This window comes from Rhinatrema bivittatum, chromosome 11 (genome assembly GCF_901001135.1).
Source record: "Rhinatrema bivittatum chromosome 11, aRhiBiv1.1, whole genome shotgun sequence".
Lineage (NCBI taxonomy): Eukaryota > Metazoa > Chordata > Amphibia > Gymnophiona > Rhinatrematidae > Rhinatrema > Rhinatrema bivittatum.
In genome coordinates, this window is record NC_042625.1 from 96,465,179 (window position 1) to 96,488,889 (window position 23,711).

Below are 23,711 nucleotides of genomic sequence, written 5' to 3' on the forward strand. Positions count from 1 at the left end.
ACCCAGAAAACTAGCACAAGGTGTTCCACGAGGATCTGCTCTTTCTTCCACACTCTTTAACATATACCTATCGCCACTCTGTCAACTTCTGGTAAAACTGAATCTCCCACATTTTATATACGCAGATGATGTACAGATCCTCATCCCCATCAACGATTCACTATCTAATGCTCAAAAAATCTGGGACTCCGCTCTGGTGGAAATAAAACTACTTACTGAAAACTTCCTGGCAATAAACACTAACAAGACAGAACTCATCATCATCACATCTCACAATAACATCTCCTCCAACCCTACCCAACACCCACCTTCGGATATTTTCAAGTTACAGCAAGTCCGCAGCCTTGGCGTTATCATAGACGATCAGTTTTCATTAAAGAAATTCATCACGGCTACAATCAAGAGCGGATTTTTCAAACTACATACTCTAAAAAGAATCAAACCGCTTCTGCATCCACATGACTTCCGGACAGTTTTACAAGCTACAATATTGTCAAAACTGGATTACTGCAACGCCATTCTACTTGGTCTCCACAAAAACACCATACAACCATTACAGATGCTACAAAATGCTGCAGCACGCTTACTCACAAACACGCACCGCCATGAACACATTACTCCTGCTCTCATGTTCCTTCACTGGCTTCCGGTAGCATCTAGGATTTTATTCAAAGCTCTTTCACTCATTCATAAATCGATTTATAACCATGATATGTAATGGTTCACCGATCAGTTTATCTTCCGCACATCAAAGAGACCAACAAGAAAAATGCACCAAGCCAAACTCGCCACTCCTTCACTTAAACACATCAAACACGTTGCTACTAGAGACCGCTCACTCACTATTGCGGGAACCAACATCTGGAACAAAATGCCCACAGACCTGCGTCCAGAACCCTGCCATAAGAAATTCAAGCAGAATCTCAAAACTTGGCTGTTTGAACAAGCATTCTACCAATGAACTTCCGTTTTCTGAAATGCCTATTACTTAACCCTGTTTTCTCTGATCCATATTTACTCGCCATATTTATCACCACCCATTGATGTTATACCGCTGCTAAATTTTTACTTTATCGGTCTCTTACCACCCATTTATCATCTAAAATTGCCATTAACATTAGAATATTATCTTCTTTAGTTTAATTGTTCTTTGTTCTTAACTTGTGTTTAATTTATATATGTGTTATGATATATGATATGTTCACATTATTTAATATTATCTGTAAAGCTTGTTGCTAATTATTGTTTATTGTAAACCGAGGTGATGTTATTAACGTGCCGCGGTATATAAAAATCACTAAATAAATAAATCCTTTTACCGAAGTTGTGCAGAACTTTGTGATCTTTGCCTGGTGAGGAATTTGAAAGAATATGAGTTCTCTTTGCTTTTCTCATAGCAGATTCCATTATAAATGGACCGGTGCAGCAAGTGAACTACACCAAAGCCTGGCGACTGTTGGACCAGGGGAATATAAACTGGCATTTTCCCATAATTTCATGAATAAGACTTTAATGTCAAACTGGTAAGTCAGCAAGTTCAGTCATATCAACAATTTTGAGCATTCCAAAGAGCTCTGAACATGGGTCTCTATTCTTTCGTATGTGATCACCCAGTGCTGCTCCTAATTTCTTAATGAATTTTAAATAGATGAGATTTTCCAGAAAGGAGGTGGTGTGCTTCAGGGGATCTGGTAGAGGATCAGATGATCCAGTAGCGTCGTTGTCTGAGCCCAGGAATACAAGACTCCAGTGATGAAAAAGGGGAATTAGGTGGTTCCTCCAGTTGAGATCTCAAAGGAGCAATCTGGCCCAAATACCTCTGATTGACTAGACTGCACTGCAATTGAATGTCTTTGAAGAACCCCTAATCAGGGGTTCTGATGAGAACACACCTATGGTTAAGTCTGAGACCCCTGTCTGTGGAACTGACAAAGCAAGAGTTGAAAAGAAAGGTTGGAATTCCATTCCTCTGCTCACCTGTAGTCTATTCTTTCCAGCCTGCATGTTTCTTTTAAATTTGTAGATGTTTTTCTACATTTGATCTTGCACTAAGAACATTTTTTGTGTTTGACTAAGGTTAGGGAATGAGCTAGCCCTTAATGTCAGAAAAACTGAAATTCTAATAGGAGCATATTATCTAGCGTTGTGCTTGAAAATGCCTTCACACAATTCTCATTTAACATGATTTTTATACCTATTCAACTTAAAGCCTGTGATGTGCCCACATATTAACTCAAATGGTCATACTAATCACAAATCTCTTATTCTGTCTTCCTTAGATTATTGTAACATTCTATTTTTGGGTTTGTTAGTTAAATTCTCACTTGCAGGTGTTACAACTCATTCAGAATTCTGCTGCTCAATTAGTTTCAGGTTCCTTGTTGAGGAGTGATCACGTGTCTCCATTTTTCGCCAGCCTCCATTGGTTTCTCGTCATTTGGCAAGTGAAGCTTAAAGATCTTACTTTGGTGTTCAAGGCTCTTCATAGCCTAGTGCCTTCTTATACTGTCTCCTCAATTGGTAGGGTCCTGCTTGCTGCTTTATTCTTCTCGGCACTTTTTAGAAGTTCCTCTTCTTAAACTCTATTAGCAGAATCCTAGAAGCAGATCTTTAGCACAACAGGCCCTGCTCTTTGGAATAGTCTTCCAGAGGAGCTCAGAGCCGAGAACAATCTGCTCCAACTCAGGAAACTTCATAAAATCTATTTTTTTTCCTCTTTGGCATCATTTGAACATGTTTGTTCACAGCCTTGACTAAAGACTTCTGTGCTTAGTGTATATTAGGCAGCTATTCCTGTATTTTGTTTTTATATTTCTATATTCTTCACTTTATACTTTTGTTTTAAATACTTTGTGATTTGATTTGACTGTGTTGTAGTATATTTTTATGTATTGATTATATATTTTGATTATAATCTACAGAGATTGGTGGATTAGAGGAATATAAATGTGGTCAAGGGACTGGGGTAGGTGGATAGATTCTTGAATTGTAACAGGTGATCCATTTAAGGAAAGGAAAATTGGTTCTTACCTAATTTTCATTCCTGTAATACCACAGATCAGTCCAGACAAGTGGTTTTATTCATCCCTACCAGCAGATGGAGGCAGAGAACAAAACGTTGGGCACTGCTATATAATCAGAGTGTGCCACCTGCAGTCCCTCAGTATTTCTCTGCTTCCAGCTGATGATAGAAGTGCTAAAACTGCAGTCCTGACTGATTAGGAATTTGGAGGATTTCTGCTCCCCGAGGTGCCAGGTTCCTGTGGAGGGCCATCCCTCAGGTTGAGACAGGCGAACGGGGGACTGGATATCCATGCCAGGTTTTAGCCTGCAACCCCGGGACCACTGACAGCCAGGGGCCTGGTTCCCTCAGTGGGGCCTGAAGCCCCCTCTGCCTGATCGTTGGGATTCAGGAAAGTAACCCCCTTTGGGGTGGTTTTGCCTTTGCCTGTGATTCTTGTTGGCTGTGTTTCTTTAAAAGAAACAAAAAAAAAAAAAAAGTTTGAGAGGCTCAGCAGCAGCGTCAGCTCAGACTTAGCATCTAAGCAGCTTGTCAGGCAGCCTGCTCGGCAGGATCATCGAAGGTTGGCCCCGGAAACCTTGGGCTGTGCAGGCGGGGAAGGGGGATCTGCGTCTTTCATAGGGGAAGTGCCTCTTTCACGGCTCCCTGTGCAGCGGAGACCGTGCAAGTGTTTGCCTAAGTCTAAGTTGCAGCTATGTAACCTTCCCTTTAAAGGGCAAACCTTTGTTCGGGGAGGACCTCGACCAGCTAATGAAATTCTTGGGGGGAGACCAAAGGCAACAGACTACCGAAGGATACGTCTCTCTCCTCTCGACCCTAGTTTTGTGAGTAGAGACTATTCTGCCCTGGCAGATCGGCTGGGTCCTCAGAGACGAGGGAGTCATCGATTAGACAGCAGTCCTTTCGAGGTTCCAAAAGGTCTGCTAGAAGCAGAGCCGCTCAGAGAGCGGGCGGAATTAAATCCTCCCAATGAAGTCAAGCAGGTTCACTACCCATCGTTGGTGATTGGGGCAGGCTGTCCCATTTTTATGAGGAGTGAACCAAGACCACCACAGACCAGTGGGTGCTGGAGGTTGTCGGGGAATGTTACGCTTTAGGAGTTCTCACCCTCTCCAGTCATTCTGGAGTCGCGCTGTCTTTCCCAAAGCAAGCAGGTGGCAGTCCAGGAAACCTTTTAAAAAGTTAAGCATAGAGGCTGTAGTCCCGGTGCCAGTTCCCGAACAGAGAGAAGGAAGGTACTCCCATTTATTTCGTGGTCCCCAAGAAGGAGAAGGGCACTTTTCGACCCATGTTGGCCCTCCAAAAGATCAGAGTTTGAAGGTACCACGATTCGGATGGAGAGGTTACCACTGATTGCAGCAGTCCAAAAAGGAGAGTTTTGGCATCGCTGGATCTCACCAAGACCTAGCTGCACATCCCCATTTGACAGGACCACCAGAAGTTTCTACGGTTCAAGGTGCTGGATCAGCATTTCCAGCTTCGAGCCCTTCCCTACGGCCTTGCCACAGCTCCTTGGACCTTCACAAAAGTGATGGTGGTTGTCGCAGCAGCCTTGAGACAGGACAGGGTCTTGGTGCACCCCATCTGTACTGGCTTATCAGGGCGAAGTCACAGGAGAAGTGTGCACGGTCAATACGCTGAGTGAGCTCTCTCCTGGAGTCATTAGGCTGGATCAATCTACCAAAGAATCACTTACTGCCTGAAATACTTGGGCGCCAGATTAGACACGCAGTAGGGAAGAGCATTTCTCACTACCGACAGGGTGGTCAAGATTCAAGCTCAGATAGCTCGCTTGCTCCGCCTGCCGGTCCCCAAAGTCTGGGATTATTTGCAGGACCTGGGATCGATGGAGTTAACATTGGAGCTGGTACCTTGGGTGTTTGCTCATATGCGCCCCTGCAGAAAGCATTGTTGTCCCGCTGGAGCCCCGTCAGAACAGTATTTTCTGCCACTGCCCCTTTCAGTGGAAGCTAGATCCAGCCTGGCATGGTGGATGACAAGGAACAAACTGGAGAAGGGAATGTCCCTCAAAGTCCCAGATTGGTGATGGTCACCATGGATGCCAGTCTCCAGGGCTGCGGCACGGCATGCCTGGACAAGTCAGCACACGGCCTCTGGTCAGTATTGGAACAGTCATAGTCCAATCAATCGGTTGGAGACAAGGGCGGTACATAGAGCCCTTCAGCTGTTTCTCCCCTTGGTCCGCGATTGCACGGTAAGAGTGTTTTCAGACTATGACTGTTGAATGAACTTGGCTGATCATTCAAGCCTTCCCTTGATTGTTCTGTCCACTACTAGCATAGACACTCACCCATCATCTGCACAGTTCCCCCCCCCCCCCCTTCATCGATCCTGCCACAGTTCAATATCCCTAGCAAACCATTGTCTAAGCTAGTTTCATACGTCAATTGTCACGTACGTTTCTCCTGTTAGAATTATGTTACGTTAAACTAATATCTTTCACTCTTAACTTTCCCGTACTGTAATTTCCCTGTTCATTGTAACTTTATCTTCTATTTTATGGTTACCCCTGGTTACGCTGTAAACCGGTACGATAAGACCTCCGTCTTGAGCATCAGTATATTAAAAGAATTTAAATAAATAAATAAATAAATAAATAAATGACGACTGTGGCCTACATCAACCACCAGAAGGGAATCAAGAGTCTCACCGTGGCTCAGGAGCCTCAGGTATTGTTTGTGTGGGCAGAGCTCCATCATCTCGAGGGTATTGCTGCTTCTCACATCACAAGAGTGGACAACGCCCAAGCGGACTCTCTCAGCTGGCAGCAGTTGAACCCGGGGAAGTGGGAACTGTCCCCAGAAGCCTGGAATCTCATCTGCGCCTGTTGGGGGGGGGGGGGGGGGGGGGGGGGAAGACTACTCCTCAGCAGGACCTCATGACGACACATGTCAATGCCAAAATGGAGAGGTTCTTCAGCTGCCAGAGGGAGACCGGGGCAGTGGGCCTCGATGCTCTAGTGCAGTGGTTCTCAACCTTTTTTCAGCCGGGACACACTTGACAGATGGTTCTCACATGCGTGACACACTGAACATGTGACAGTCACGGGGCAAAATGTAAATATGCATTCTGCATCCTCAGGAACCCCCTTGACCCCCAAAAATGGGTGCAGAGCAGAACTAGGGCATTCAGCTCACCATACAAAAAAAAAAAAAAAAAATAGATATTCTGGTTCTGACGACATCTCAATAAAAGCAAGACAAACTGTCTTTACTGGCAAGCACAATACCCCTCCTTATAAAAAGACTAATTTACCACTACAAATATTTAACCAGGCCCTAAACACTAATACACCTATTAGGAAAACAGAGCAAGCTAAGCTGCTATAGATACCCACTTAGAAATAATTGTAAAACTATACTAATGAATGTTACAAAACAGCTGATGAACAGAACATCCAACAATTAAAAACTCAAATTACTACAATTTGTCCAAATATCAATAAAATATTTCAAAACAGCAGACATCACATAATACCCAATAATTAAAATGGCAGTCAAAGAAGAAAAATAAACTTAAAAAGGTGCCTTTACTTCCCTCTCCAGCAACTCTCCTACTCCTTTCCCTTGCAGGCCAATAGCACTCACCAGAAGCAGCAGGGCTGCTGAAGCTCTGTCCTCACAGTCCTCTTTCTTTAGGGCCCACAACCAGTCACAACTAGTCTCTGTCTCACACAGACCAGTAACTTCCCTAACTAGTATCTTTTCCTCACACATACACACCAGTCACCTCCCTGACCAGTCTCTGTCACTTACAAACCACACACACACACAAAGCTGCTACTCACGCACCCATTCTACCACACACATACAAGCTCACATGAAGCCTCTTCTCATTGTTTGGCCCAATAAACCTGGCCTCCGCTTCTCAGCTGCCTCTGGCCTGACCTCCGGTGGCATGCAAATTCTCTCCAGCCGCCTCCCATGGTGGCGCGCAGAGTCTCTTTCTTCAGCCCCGCCCCTAGGGAGAAGGGAAGCACAAGTGGGGCAGTGGAACACCAGGAGCCACGACACACCGGTTGAGAACCGCTGCTCTAGTGTGCCCATGGCCGTCTGGAATCCTTCTTTATGTCTTCCCTCCATGGCCCCTTATATAGCACGGGTGCTCAGGAGAATAGAGGCTTATCCAAGTACCCTGGTGCTAGTAGCGCCGGAGTGGCCACAACACCCATGGTCTGCAGATTTGACTCATCTGGCACTGGACGAGCCCCTGCGTCTAGCTCACTTGCAAGGACTGCTGCATCAAGGGCCCATATTTTCGGATTGGGCAGATCACTTCTGTCTCGTGGTCTGGCTTGAGAGGCAGCGATTGTATCTGAAGGAATATTCAGAACCGGTTATTGCTAGCCGCCTTCAGGCTAGGCGTCCAGCTACCTCCCTTGCCTATTCCAGAGAGTTTGGAAAGTTTGACACTTGGAGTGGGCAACAGAGGCTGGATCCTCTGATGTTTCCATTCGGCACATTTTGTCCTGCTTGCAGCAGGGCTTGTCCAAAGGATTGGTTCATAGTTCGCTTAGGGTCCAGGTTTCAGCCTTGGGTTGTCTCAGGGGGAAGGTGCAGGGAAAGACATTGGCTTCCCATCCTGATGTGGTGCGATTTCTGAGGGGTGTTAAACATCTCCATCCCCCTCTTTGGAATGTGTGTCCGGAATAGAATCTCAATTTGGTGTTGTGAGTCCTCTGCGAGGAACCTTTTGAATCGTTGGGTTGTGCATCTTTAAAAGGTCCTTACTTTGATGACTGTCTTTTTGGTGGCCATTTGCTCGGCTAGAAAGATCTCGGAGTTGCAAGCTTTTTGTCGCAATCCCTTTCTCCAGATTTCACCCGAAAAGGTTTCTTTACAGACGGTGCCTTCATTCCTGTCTAAAGCGGTTTCTCCTTTTCATGTGAACCAGATGATTTGCCATGTTTTCCGGACTGGTCTTGTGATCCTCTATGGAATCTCCATCTTTTAGATGTGCCGCACGCCTTATTGCGCTATTTGAAGGTCACCAACTCTGTCGCTCTGATCATTTATTTGTACTCTTCGGGTGGCCTAAAAAGGGAGAGAAGGCGTCTAAGGCTTCCTTAGCTCGCTGGTTGAAAGAAACTATTTCCTCCACCTATGTTTCCAAGAGCCGTGCAGTGCCGGTAGGACTTCAGGCTCATTCTACCTGTGCTCAGGCGGCATCTTGGGCATAGTGTCAATTGGTGTCTCCCCAGGATATAAGTCGGGCCATGGTCTGGCCTTCATTGCACACTTTCACCAAGCATTACCATGTCGATATGAGCGCCCCGGAGGCAACTACTTTTGGTAAGTGTACATTGAGAGTGGGTCTTTGGGTTCCTGCCCAGTATAGGGGGGCTTTGGTACATCCCACTTGTCTGGATTGATCTGGGTATATTCAGGAAAGGAAAATTGGTTCTTACCTGCTAATTTTCATTCCTGTAATACCACAGATCAGTCCAGAGGCCCATCCTTAGGATCTATGCCGAAAGACTGCTTTGTTCTGCTGCTGGGCCTTTCGGTTCATACGAAGATGGTGTTAAAGATCTGTTGAGTTTAAAGTGTTCTAAGAGTTTCAATGTTTACTTTGGTTGGTGGCTATCCAGTTCAGGGGTATCCATCCCAGGGGCTTAGTTCTCCCTTTTAAAGTTATCTTGGCTTGGGTACAGTTCAATACTGAGGGACTGCTATATATCCAAGAGTGGCACTCAGGGATATATAGCAGTGCCCAAAGTTTTGTCCTCTGCCTCCATCTGCTGGTAGGGATGAATAAAGCCACTTTTCTGGACTGATCTGGGTATGTTCAGGAATGGAACTATTGAACAGACAAGATCACCTGTTTCAAGTCAAAAGACCTTTCTGCTACCAACCTAGGAGGCATTAGCACTCTGATAAATGGAGGAAGGGCAATCTTACACCTTCTCTAACAGATCTCAAATGGATAGTATATGGTTGAGTAGGCAATCCTGCTTGGTCCAAGGAAGCAGAATAGCAGGAGTTGAACACTTGAGATCCTCAAAAAATCTTAAGTCCTTCAAGAGCATGTTCCTGTGCTGATGCTGACATAGTGAAGAAATTGAATCAGCAGGAATAAAAGGATTACCCAAGCACATTGTAGAGTGAAATATTGAGTGCACTGTAGCTTGCATCAAGTGCACCGTTCCAGGAAAGCATTAATGCATCATCAAAAGTGGTATGCATCATGTATATCAGTGCATTGGGTCTCTTGGATGCACCATGAGGTAGTCTTCTGGTGCTTCAAATTCCTTGATGTGCTGTATTCCTTCTCTGTGTGCCTCTGGCACCAGACAGGGATGCTCTAATTGTGTTGGTGCCAATGCATCGTGCTTAGAACATATATTTCTTCAACACAGTCTAGGCCAGTTCCAAGAAACATGCTAATACTTTGACACTGAGCAGCCAGCTGAACTCAACCCTGCAGACAGGGGAGTTTTTGAAGAACTTCTAAGGAAACAGACAATACTGTACTACAGGAGGAAGACCTACTGCAACTAAAAAAAACAAAACTGTGTAAATCTCATGTGCAAGATCCTGGAGCACTGCGACATCCATCCATAGGCTTCAGTTTTTCTGGTCATGATCCTGTCCCAGACAGTGATAACAGGCTGTGGCCATCTGTAAGGAACATGACTTTCACACAGGCAGCTCTTAAATCATTCACCACAGCAGGTGTGTGGGTTCTGGCCAGACATTCTGCTGGGAGGAAACACACTTTTCATATTATTTTTGGATAGCACTGAAAAGTGCTGTTTTATGGCTGCAGCAGCAATGACACAAGGCAGAAAGGGTTATGACCAAAACTACTACTTTGAAGGAAAAAGATAGACAAAATACACATCCATGCTTCAGTTCTCACAAAAAAGTTACTTAAGAATCTCACGAAACACGCACAGGAACTCCCACAGAAGCTCAGAAGAGTTAAAAAGCTCTATAGCTTGGAGTCTTTTCAGTGCTGCCAGTTGATGTCACCCACATGTAATGGCTAATTTAAGCCTGCTTATCGAAAGAAAAAAAAAAATGTTTGGTCTAGGATACACTCCTTAAAACTAGCAATATTTGAAAAGGTAAATAATCACATTACCTATTTACTTGTTCCATCCAAGTCACAATTTTATAAGCATCTTATATCCCTTCTCAAATCGCTTCTTCTGCAAGCTGAAAAGTATGACCCTGTTTAGCCTAAGGGAACTGTTCCATCCCTTTTACCATTTTTGTTGCTTTTCCATGTACCTTTTCTACTCTGGTTGTATCTTTAATTAATTGACATGGAGCAACCAGAACTGCACAGAGTATTCATATAATCACACCATCAAGCTACACAAAGGCACTAGGATGTATTATCTCCAGTCCTTTCCAAATAAATGTCCAACATTCTATTTGCTTTTTTGACTGCCACTACACTATGAGCTGAGGATTTCAACAATGACACCAAGATTCTTTCCTGGGCAGTTAGTTCTAATGTGGAACCCAGCATTGTGTACCTAAAGCTGAGATTATTTTCTCTTGTATGTATCATTTTACACTTGTCCACATTAAATTTCATCTACTATTTAGATGCCAGAACCCATTCTTCCAAGATCCTTTCACACTTACTGCATGTGAATATTTTTGTTATCTGAAAGAATTGGTCGATTCACTTGTTGCTCCACCTTTTAGATCATTAATGAAGTTAAACACTGGTGCAAGGACAGATCACCGAGGTACTTTTTCACTTTTCTCCACTGGGAAAACGATTTAGTCCTACTCAGTTTCCTATCTTTCAACCAGTTACCAATCCACAGCAAGACAATGCCTCAAAGCCCGTAACTGTTTAGTTTTCTGAAGGAGTCTCATGAAGAACTTTACCAAAATGTTAATGAAAATCTAGACATTATATAATCAGCTTACCTTTATCTACATGTTTATTTACACCTTTAGAGAATTCTAACAGGTTAGTAAGGCATGACTTTGTTAAATCCATACTAGCTCTTCTCCATTAAGTCATGTTTAGCCTTATGACCAAGCCACAGCAAGACTCAGTATTCATATACCCAGAATCTTGCCATTCAAAGTCACCACTGCATGACAACAGAAACTGATTCTAGCCCTCAGCCAAATTGAGGAAAAAAAGCTGGGCTTGGGAACTGAAGACAGATCTCACACCTGGCAATTCACAACACTCATTGAGACATCAAGTCTAAATCAAGCTCTTTCAAAAACTCTCTCAAACTTTTCATATTTAGATTGTGAACAGCAGAAGACAAGGTCTATGTGCATCTGAAAAGGTTTTAGTGAAAAATAGTGGAATACACTCATTCCTCTGTGTTCACAGCAAGATATATTTTCTCAGATTTTATTTTTTAAATATAGAAAACAAAATCTTATTTCAGGACCTGTGTTTGTGCTCTTGCCATTGGCTTCAGATTTACAATTCAAGTTGCAAGCAATTATCCATATGTAGAATCTCAATTTCTGGGAATTATTGTTCAAATAAAAACAGATATTTTCAAAGAATATTTCCTCCAAAGATAACAATTAACATTTCCTTCACAGAGGTTAACAACTGTCTTCAAAACGAGGAGTTCCTTTGCCTTCCGTTGGAGTCTAAACAGCCAGAAAAGAATAAGACCTGAATCTCTTCTCAATCTTCTCTGCGTTAGCCAAGAAATAAGCCATAAAATGAACAGTGGGCCTGCTCCTATTCAAACAAAAAAATTTCACACTTTTTACAATCTGTACTCTTGCTCTATTGCAGAAAGGTCAAAACCACCCAATTAGTGTTAGCCAAGCACAGGACATGGAACCGTGTACATACATTTCAGAAACTGAGAACAGTGGGTATTTTTATTAAAGAGAGTTACTAATTCATCTAGTCAATTACTACTACTAAATGTAGGAATAATTTTAGCATTCCCATTTGTCTGTCAGAGCAGAATTCTAGCAGTCACATCAGTCCTGGAAAATATGATGAAACTTGAGCGACATGACTTTTTGTACCAAGTTATCTGACTTGCAATGACTGATCTAAATTATCCCAAACTTACACCCTGCTCCACACTTACAAAGGTTTCAATTTCTGATACAGTTTGAGGCTCTGCCGGTGCTGACGTCAGCAATCAGCACCCCAATGTAAGTAGTTGGATCAGCAGTGACAAAAACACTGGAGCATTCCTGATTGGTCTTCCCCAGCACACATCAGGAGCCAAAGAGCATGGAAAGCACAATTCAGAAGCAAAGATTGGCTAGGTGTTTCCTAGTAGGATGCCAACATTTGCGTAAGCCAATCTGCCCTGTGAAAACTGAAGACATTTGTCTTAGGTTAGCAGTTAGTTTGGTGTAAACTGGTTCAAACATGGTCCAAGGCCATGACCCAATATCCTATGTATAACCCATTTTGAAGTAATTTCAACTACATGGTTTTCAGGAACCAATATAGTGACTTAAGTGTGAAGACTTCCTATATTTGACAAGAGCCCAAAGTAATTTATTTTCTGTACATTGAATCCATACTTTATTTTAGTGTTGCCCCAAATGATTCATATCAAAACAAAGTGCAAAAAAAAACAAACAACCCTCAAACTTGGTTCTTATGTTACACCTATATGAACTAACCACATCATTAACTGCTATAATGAAAAAGGAATAATGTAGTTAAGTTCTGTTATTGCTGCTTTCAGATACATTTGTTCATGAAATTTACTATTACACCATGAAACTGACCACTACAGTCCTCTATAAATCCCCCCCCCCCCCAAAAAAAAAATAAATCATCCTTCCGTGTGTGTTTAAGGAGGACTTGTTGGGTTGGGCAGAAGAAGAAAAAAAAAAAAAAAAAAAAGAAATCAACTAGAGAAACTACAGTGATCTGAACTATGAATATGACTGCCCTCCAGATATTTGATTCTCACTGCAGTTGTGTATTTGTTAAAACAATACTAATTTAAGGGGAAAAGATACATGCTGGACAAGAGCCCAATTTTCAAAAACTTATTTGTAGTACAGCATTTGCTTATATAAATTAAAGCTAGAATAAGCTATGGGGCAGGAGTTAAGCAGTATTTGCTGAACTGTGCATTTCTGCTCCAGAAGTGTGGGCATATATTTTCTTTCCCCATTTTATAAACACACGCTCATAACACTTTACACATAAAATAATTGGGACACTGCAAATAAACACCCAGAATTAAACATGAAGCAAGTATTTTATAAAGCATGCGCGTATATAGTTTTGAAAATACTCACTTTCGCGAGTACTTGAAATCACCAGTTTGCTGACACCTCCACCGGTTCACTCATTCCTTCTTCAGTTCAACTAGACCTGCTAACAATTCAACTTGAGTCTCCACCAGTTCACTCACACTTCCCACCCAAAATCTGCAGATAAATCCCATTTCATTCATGTGCGTCAATTAGAAGATAGTGTATGAATATATACACAGCTCTTACAAATTAGCACTTACCATGTGTATTTCTGAATCCTACTCCGCACTGCCCCAGACTACCCCTTTTAGCCCTGTAAAACGTGTATGAGAAACCAAAAATATGTGCATCCTCCTGAGGGTTATAAGATAGCATATGTGCATTACATGGTTTATGATTATGGCTTATTTAACACCCACATAAAATCCCTAAGCAGCTCACTTAAAGGTTATTCATAATAAAAGTTCAGTATACAAAAACATAGCTAAAATAAATTCAAAACATGACAAAAATTCATACTATTGAACTCAAAGATTTGCAAAAAACTTTAAGATTGTGAGAACATAGCTGTAATACAGAACAAAAAAAAGAATTAAAACGGCAGACAGCAAAGCCATGTTATTTAAAATACACATTCTAAAAAAATATGAAGGTTTTTAGCTGAATTTTAAATGTTTTTAAAACGTGATAAACTAAGCCCTCGGGTAATTTATTCCATACATTAGGCGCAGCAACTGAAAAAGCATGGCTCCGGGTAATCTTCAAATGGGCCCAATGGACCCTTGGAACCTCCAACAATGCCTTCTGAGAAGAATGTAAAGTTCGGTTAGGATCGTAGCTTTTAATCAGCGCATTACATCCAGGAGGGGGGGGGGGGTTCTGAGAAAGCAATCTGTAAACAGTTATAGTAACTTTATATTCTACAGAGAGCCACTGCAAGTCAACCAAAACAGGGCAAACATGCTCCCGCACTGAATGGGCCAAAATCAATCAGGCAGCAGCGTTCTGCAATAGCTGCATAACATTAGTTACAACATTAGGCAAACCTAGGTAAAGTGTGCTGCAATAGTCAAGGTAAGATAGACAACTGGACAACAACCCTGAAGTCATAATATAGAAGTGGTTTAATACCACTGAGAAGCCTCAGCTTATAAAAGACTCCTTTAAAATCCCTGGTAAGAGAAAGCTTCAAAGCCAGGATAACACCAAGACCTAGCAATAGAACCTATCACATTCCTGGCTGTCGATAAGGGCAGAAGAAGAAATTCAAGATATCCATCTTAGCAAGATTCAATGCTAGCCTGTTCTCAAAAAGCCATCATACAATTATTAATAGAGGATGTTGTTTCTGGCCAGGATTTTTCCCCATCAGCATATAAAACTGGATATCATCTGCAAACACTCTGAAGCCCTCACAGAGGCTGGACAATAGGTTGCATAAAGGTGCCAAATAGATGTTGAAGAACAAGGCATGTAACAAGGAGTGCAGAAAGTAAAGCGTCATTACAGATTCAAAACGTTCAATTACAGGAGTTTCCTTTCAATAAAGTATCTTAAGCACATATTGTAAGTAAAAAATGTCCCCCGACACGGACACCTTGCTTCGTCGCAAGGCTGCATCAAAACACTTTCATAAATGTCTTTATGAAAACATGAATTATTGCTTCCTGTCCCTCCAGACGCAGCCTTGTGGTGAAGCAAGGTGTCCGTGTCGGGGGACATTTTTTACTTACAATATGTGCTCAAGATACAAGAGTTTTCTTTCAATAAAGTAATTGAACATTTTGAATCTGTAATGACGCTTTACTTTCTGCATTCCCTGTTACCTGCCTTGTTCTTCATTTTTATATTGAATTTGGATTTGTGCTCTGCTTTCCTCTGTGAAGAGCAAGGTAGACAATGCCAAGCCCTGACAAGCTACAGAGTGCATGGGGAACCAGGCAAAACAATCCATAAATATGTGTTTGTTGCTGCCTATTCAAGATGTAGGACTTAAACCAGCTCAGTACAGAGCCAGCAATACCAATATCTTGAATCTGCTGCAATAGGATTTTATGGTCCATCGTATCAAACACTGCAGGGATATCTAGCATAATAAGGACATAATGGTGACCATTGGCCAATCCCCTCCTAAGAGCATCAAAGATGTTAACAGCTCCATAATCAATGATCTATGAAAACCAAACTTGATAATGATGTAAAACCTCATCATCCACAAACTCTAGTTGTTTTAAAACAGATTGAAGAATTTTGGTCAAGAAGGGAAGATTGGAAATTGGCCAAGTCTGAGAAGCCACTTTGGTCAAGCTCAGGTTTTTTTTTTTAAAAAGTGAGTGAACAGCAGCTCTTCTCAAGGCATTAGGATTGTGTCCCTCTGCCAAAGATAAATTAACCAAATGAACAATAAAAGAGGTAATACTCTTAGTGGCCAATTTCATATTGGAAACTTTGCAACAATCTAAAGAACATAAGGAAGTGTTGTTCATAGCCACAATATTAGATTCTTCCAGGCTAGAAGCAGAATCAAACAAAAAACATTTTTCCGTGGCAGTAACTGTACTGGTGATACAGAAAGTGGGAGAATTAGCAAAGGAAACAGTGAATTTTGCCAATTTAACAGCACTATATTGAAGGAAAGCATGGCCACTTGGAGTCAGATGCGGCCATAGTGGTAGGGGCAGGGCTAGTTAATTGTTTAATATCGAAAAAGATTTTGGAACCATTACTGGCTGACTGACTGAGAGATGAATAGCAGCTCTTCAGTTTTCGGGCGATATTCATCCTTTTGCCATTTCCTTTCACATCATCATAGTTGTCTCAAGGTCCTTATCTCAGATGTCATCCATGGTTGTGGACTGCTATTCCTAGTCTTTGTGGCTCTTAAAGGTGCAATTAAATAGAGAGTGCTTAAAAGTGTAATAATCAGGGAGTTGGAGTTAAGATGGCAGCAGATTGAGAGGTGTGTGAAGGTGGCTCAGATTTTTCCTGGTAAAATAAGATTTGCTTCGATTTAAAAGTTGAAATGCCTCATACAAAGCCTAAGGCTTGGCTCCGAGAGAGCCTACAGACTCCTGGAACTGGAGATACAACTCAGGCTATAATACCTGCCTTCTTCGCCTCAACGCCCTTGCCGAGAGAGCTGGGAGCGAATGCCACGATGGACAGAGATGTTGAGCGTGCATCTCAGATCCAGGCAGATGAAATCTCGCTTAGCCCCGGCGCACCCGAGACTCTGTTGCCACCCCAGCGTAAGGGAGAGAACCGCGAGACGACGCAGGCAACCTCACAGGGGAACCTCGAAAGGCCTGGAGCCCAGAGAGAGGACAACTTGGAGGGAATATCTAAGATGGGTATACATTTGCCCATTCCGACGCTGGATTTGGAAAGGGACACTGTTACTGGAGCTGCAACTGGTGGTGAGTCCAGTCAATTAACTTCCTTTCTTGTAAGGCCTGAGGTGGTAACAATGGACACCATTTGGGACGCTCTAGCTGCTGTTGAAAATGCCATTATTAACCTTTCCAAAATGTGTTTGGAATCGAACAAACATAGTAATGAAAATGAAAGAAGAGCTGAAATACAAGAAAAGAAAATACAGGAGATTGAAGGAAGTTAAAATAATGGAAAGTTTTCACCACCACACAATACAAAGAGAGACTGTGATTGATAAAAAGATAGAAGACATTGAGAATGTTATTAGAAGTACTAATATTAGAGTTCTTAATTTTCCAATTATTACTCATATAACAACGATGTAGGAAGGAAGGTGGAGGGTCTTCATCAGATGACATACGAGGAGAGATTGAAGAATCTAAATATGTACTCCCTGGAGGAAAGGAGGAGCAGGGGTGATATGATTCTCCTGTCTGGCTCCACTTACTTCAATCTTCACCCATGTTTATTAAGTCGGTTGTAAATCCGACTTTGTTGATTGTTTATTTATTTATTATTTGTAATAATAATGTTAATTTTAATCCTAAATCGTCTTCAGCTCTATAAGTTCTCAGCATTAGCTGTAATTTCTCATGATGTTAGACCTGTTATCTGTACCCTCTTGTTTGATATGTTCGATGTAATTTCCAACTTTGGTTCTATGTAAACCGACGTGATATGTACCAGTATATGAACATCGGTATATAAAAGCTTTTAAATAAATAAATGATTCAGACTTTCAGATACTTGAAAAACTTTAATGATCCAAAGACAACGACAAACCTTTTCCGTCAGAAATAAATCAGCAGAGCCAGAGGTCACGAGCTGAGGCTCCAGGGAGGAAGACTAAGAACCAATGTCAGGAAGTATTTCTTCACGGAAAGGGTGGTGGATGCCTGGAATGCCCTTCCGGAGGAAGTGGTAAAGTCTAAAACTGTGAACGACTTCAAAGGGGCGTGGGTTAAACACTGTGGATCCATCAAGTCTAGAGGGCGTGAATAAAGAGGAGGCATTCAAACACTGCACGGAGCGGCAGTAGCCACAGCGGCATTCACGGAGCGGGATGCCAGTGGCCAGCAGTTGGTGTTCCACCTTCACGGAGCGGAAGGATGGAGGGCTGCTATCTCCAAAAAAAAAAAAAAAAACCCAAACAAAAAAATAAAAACAGGGGTGGGTAAGAGTATGGGGTAAGGGTGTGGCCTGCTTGTTACAGCAGTTGCTACCCCTAATTGAGCTGGACGTTCACTTGGATGCAGATACGGCGCTGCTCTCTAAATCGGTGGTGGGGTGGAGGGGAATTAGGGCTGGAGGGTACTGGAAACCAATAGTAACAGGTGGGAGAGAAAAAAAAAGGGGGAAAAATGGATAAAGTGCGTAGCTTGCTGGGCAGACTAGATGGGCCGTTTGGTCTTCTTCTGCCGTCATTTCTATGTTTCTATATTTAAATGTTATTCTGAAAATCCCTTTGGAGGCAACTCCTTTAATTACAAAAGTATATTATTTACTGTTTAAAAAAGAACAGCAGCAGAATCAAGATCAGCAGGTTCAACTTAATATTACTGAATTATTGGAACTGTCACGTGAGGATACAATCTCAGTGAGGGGAGTACTTTCTGTATCTTTTGCATCAGAGAAGAACATATTGAGCCTATTCTTTCGCAACAGAACAGCAGAATACTATGGCCAAGAAGTGTGGCTTTTCCCTGATATCATGAGATCAACGCAGGAAAGGAGGAAAAAATTTATACAAATGAGAGAAGATGAGATGGCTATTTGTTCCAAGTTTATCCTCCATTACCCATGCAAATGCGTGGTCAAGTATTTAGACTCCGTATATGTATTTTTTGAACCCTCACAACTTCGTTTCTTTATTGATTTTCACCAAATAACTGCGACAGACAGTGGGTGTGAATAGGAATGTATTGGCTTGGAATCGGCAACCTTTAAAATTTCCTTTTTCTTGTTAACTTTGAAGTCTTTCGCTCTTTAGAGTTTCAATCCACCCCGCCCCCCCCCCCACACAAACATATTACTTAATATTTGGATGGTTATTGTTTATAATATTTTTGTATAATTTTCTTTAAAGTCTTGGCATAATTATGTATCCATCATTTTTAATCACAATGGTTTGTGTAATTTGGTAATAATGCAATAAAAATAAAAAATAAATTAAAAAAAAAAGTGTTGTAATCCAATAGAGGACTCTCTATCCAAAATTTGAGTAATATCCAGAGACTGTGGTAAAATATTAAACGCACATGGATCAGTCCTACATCTGAAATAACCCATCTTTTGTTTTTCTTCAAGTTGGATGGATAGTTAGATTAAGAATTTGTCGGACCATGGCACTGACTTCATGCTTAGATCAAATTTTTTTTATATAGAAATGAAGGCAGAAAAGAACCAAAATGGTCTGCCTAGCAAGCTTAAGGTAGTACCAACTGCCACTTTGTGCAGATTACTCCCATGTTTCTCTTAAGGGTAGTAACTGCCACTCTGTGCAGTTATCCCCAAACCGCATGATAACCCATAAAAACTGAAGCTAGCAACATTTTTTACTGGGTGATGAGCTGTCTTGAAAATTCAGACAGTGCTGCTCAATGTACTTTGCTTATGGACTTGGCCTCAGAAAAAGTCGTTTGCTTTTTCCCTTATGTCTGTGTTTTATTACCCTAGATCGTAGAAGTCAGGGCCCTCTTGACTGTTGTCTGAATCCTATTCCCCTTTTCCCCCCTGCAGAAGTGAGGAGAATGTTTCATTTGCATTAAAAGCATCAAGGCTTATTGGTTAAGGGTAGTAATCCCCATTCCTTCTGCTAAGGGCAGAAATTGCCACACCAAGCAGGTTACCCCCCACACACGCTTTTCTCATTTTCTTCCTCTAGCCTTTAGATATCCACAGTGTTTACCCCATGCCCCTTTGAATTATTTGACTATTTTCATCTTCATCACCTCCTCCAGCGGGCATTCCAGGCCTCCACCACCCTCTCCATAAAATAAATATTTTCATGGAATTAATAAACACCAGGTCAGGTGTGTTACCACATCTATGTGTTGAACCGTTAACTACTTGCTTCCATCCCAGACTAAGCATTATATCTAGAAAAATATAAGTAGAAGATAAAGGCAGTTTGTTAACTAACAAGTTAAAATCACCTAAAATAAAAACATCGTTTATCTTAGGTTTCGAATTAAAGAGTTGTTCAAAAGAACAACAATTATTGTCCATCAATCCTGGGGGGGGACGGGACATATAAAAGGCAAAAACAAAGCTTTCGGTGACAAAAGCACTCTCATAAGCAGGGGAATTAGACAGAAAGTCTCATAAGAAATTAAAATGCACTTTATGTATTACCAATAATCCCCCACCCCACTTAGACATGGTTGAAAAACAGCTATGTAATTAGAGGGGCAGCTGACGAAACCCCTTTGACAATTCACTTCATGATAACTGTCATAAAAAGGGGTTGAATTGGTAGAAATTTGAAGCGGCAAAAATTTGAATCTTGTGACCAGTAGCACCAAACACCAAGACTTCTACTGTACCTACCAATTCATTTGCACAATTTTTATATACATTCATAATTTCATCTAATAAAAATCTCTACCAAGTGAGAGTCCACATTACATTGACTCACTCATACTTGCAACAGAAAGGAGAGACTATAGGACAAGTTTCAAAATTGTGTTAATTTGACCCTTTTTTTTGTCCATATGGAGGTATATTTGTCATCAGCTCGCCTTAAAATAGACAAAAGACAGGTGTTTAATTTACAACACTTTTCAAAACTGACTTATGTACATATCCCATCAAAGTTTACCCACACACAATTACACTTGCTATTATGTGCACGGAAAGCTTTGAGGAAAGTTTATATGCATATTTTCGAAAATGCAAAAGCATGCACAAATTCAAATTTCTTTCCAACTCCATCCCTAGAAATGCCTTCACGTGGTCTGGGTAAACTTATGGGAAATAAGCAGTACACACACAAGGTTTACTTGCATATCAGGCAGGCCATTCCTGCAAGTGTTTTACTCATGAAAAACCATTTGAAAATTACCCTCTTTACATGCTCTTTATAAGCCCAAAGAAACACACCCCCAGAAAGATTGAGATCATCACTTAGTTATGAGTGCCAGGAAATGTATTTTGAATTATACACTCTAAAAGCCTAAACTAAATGAGGAAAGCTTTGAAATTTACATAGGAAGAGGATAGTAATCGTGGCAGACCAGTGGCTATATATAGTTTTTGTGATTTTAGCCTCAATTCTCAAGTTAGCATCCCAGTTATTTTTTTAAATGCATCTCTTAGCCCCCTTCTCCCTCCCAAGACAATCACATTCCCTTAAAAACCTGTTTCCCCACTATTCATATTTCCTAAGGACATACCATAAGAGTATGCAGTCAGAATGCTCAGTCCTAATCCAAGTATGGAGGAGAGCAAATGTACGCTATGCTCAATTTTGGAGACTTTAAGATCACTAAATTAGCTACAGTTCAAGCCTTGGTGACTGGCACTACTGATTCAAACTATTCCTAACAATCCCTTTACAGGATAACTTTGAAAAGGATTTATGTGCATAAACCCCAGATTTTGCCTGGGGGTAGGGCTGGGTAAAGTTTGCCCACAAGCAATTTTGCATGTACTATAAAGAGGCATTCCAAGAGACAAAACTTATGTACAAACTTTCCCTTTTTTAAACTGTGCACAAGTATGCATGCACAACCTTGCACCTGCTACCAAGCTAGAATTAGAAGTGTTAAAATGGGATCCAGCTGAAACAAGCAGAGCTTCATCCTCCTGGATTTGTCTCCATATACAATACAAAATTACTCCCTAAGAACCCCACCTCTTAAAAAAAAAGTTTCCAAGTCTGGGCAATGGAATGTTTCTCTCAGATCCTCCTTATCCACATTGCAACTTTCACTGTTTCACAAAGCACTATCCATCTACTAGTCCCCTATCCCATTCTGTACTGATGGTCATCTTTTTGCACTGCACACACTCTGGAATGGAGGATAAAATGGGGCAATACACTCTCTTCCAACAACTTGTGTTCTTAACTTCAAATTTCAGTAACTGCAGCAGCTGCTTCATGAGCATTCACCATTACACTATTTTAGGGTGAAGTGGGAATTTTCAAACATACCCGAAGCACACCGTTTTAAATGTTTTACTGATTCTTAAAAAGTTACTCTTCTTTCCAATAAGAAGGAAAGGAGTAGGTAAATCCACCACCCAGTTTACAATAAAAATCTCCATTTTATCTCAAATTGATAGATTAGTGGTATATTGTTTTGATGCAACTGAGGAAAGGAAACAAAGGATTTTGAAAGACTACATCAGGGGTTCCCAACACTGGTACTTGAAGACCACAAGGGAGTCTGGTCGTCTATTTTGTGTGTGTATGTATATATATATATATATACACACATACATACACACATACACACACACTTAATGAAATTCAATGTATATAACTTGTAAACCAGAATTATTCTGCCTTTCAAAGACCAAATGCAAGAACTGTTTAAAAAATGGCTTTCCCAAATACTTAAAATACAACATGCAAATACAATAAAGAGAAATCCACCTTATTCAATTATTAAGCTACTATTAAAAACAAGAAATCATAAGCCTTTTACAACAAAAACAAAGTTATCAATGGACAAGAAGACCTCTGTAGTCTTGAAAGGTCATGTGCTACATAAAATATTTTATGATAGTCCAATAAAAAATTTGTCACAACCTAGACTCCAGTTTCTCTAGAGCCAACATAGTAGCTACTAGGACACTACATACACTTTTGAAGGCAAGTGTCTAGAATATGTATAGTAAGCAAACAAAAATATTACTAAAGAAAAATGCATGTACTTTACAAATAATCACAATAAAACCTTAAGGATGGTGAGATGAGAGAAGCAGAACTCCAACTCCACTTCCAGGGATACTTGTCATCACTTCAGCAAAGGAAGTGGAATATATTGTGCAGATCGGCCTAAAGAGACGATCCATTGTCACCAACGATCTCTGCAAACACAGAGCTGTATATTACAACAGGGAAGGATACAAAATACTGGGGACTTTAAGAGACAGGTTGGAGAGGATGATCAGCATCTGTACTGCTTCCTGAGCCTCCAGACCTCGTGTCTGCGCCGGACACCGCATTGTCTCCCGGCCTGGAAAAGCCTGCCCCATCCCGCCGAGCGGGGGGGAGGGGGCGCCACCAGGACGCTAACAATGAATGAATGTTTTTGTTGCAGCGGGCCCCTCCCACCCCACGGAGAAGGAGGGCGGTATGCAGAGGTAAGCCGGCCCGGGCCCCCTCACCCACCCTACCGAGGCACACACTCACACGTACCCGCTTACGGCACTGGGGTTCCTGCTCCTTCAGCTCCGCCATATTGGCCCCGGCACGGAGTCCTCAGCGGCCCCGGCCCCGCGCGCTCCACTCAGGGCTACCCCTCGTTACTGAGAGTAGGGGAGACTCGGAGGGATGGGGGGGCACAAGAGATGAGTTCAGCGACGGGAAGGAGACGGGACGCGGGAAGAAAGGCCGGGGAAGGCCTCCTCGCCCTCCCTGGAGTAAAAAAAATCACAAAAACAAGCGTGGGGCTGCGGGAGGCCAGAGCCGAGCGCCACCTCGATTTCTCCTCGGGGATCCCGCGCGCCCCCCCCTCGCGCCTCACAACCTCCAGGCAGGCGCGAGCTTCTTAAAGCACCAACGACACCCCCTGTGCTCACCAGCACCGCGCATGCGCGCGGGGGCACCCGGATGGCCGCGTGCCCCCCCTCCCCTCCCTTTTCCACCGCCCCACTCTCTCGCTTTACCCCCACCCCACTTCCCTCCTCCCCATTAACACGCAGGCGCGCTCCGGCTTTCCTCTTCCGTTGCCCCGCCCCAAACCTTTCTGAGCATGCGCGATGCCATCTCTGTCTCATGGCGTGCTGTCTGTTAGGAAGGAAGAGTTACACAAGGTCCCAAGGAAAAAGAAACCCGCCAACCTGTTTTCTGAATGAAATATTTTTCATGAGAATACAATTAA

At 42.1% G+C, this 23,711-nt stretch overlaps 1 protein-coding gene across 3 annotated transcripts in view; it reads right to left on the reverse strand.

The window, feature by feature from the left end:
* ZMYM4 (zinc finger MYM-type containing 4) overlaps positions 1–23,472 on the reverse strand; it is a 229,104-nt gene extending 205,632 nt beyond the window's left edge. For all 3 annotated transcript variants that reach the window (XM_029571424.1, XM_029571423.1, XM_029571425.1), the window contains exon 1: positions 23,027–23,472. Coding sequence is in view for 2 of the 3 variants with exons in the window: in XM_029571423.1 (XP_029427283.1) it covers positions 23,027–23,068 (42 nt within the window). In the remaining variant the exon portion in view is untranslated. The remainder of the gene's footprint in view (positions 1–23,026) is intronic.
* Positions 23,473–23,711: the final 239 nt, after the last annotated feature.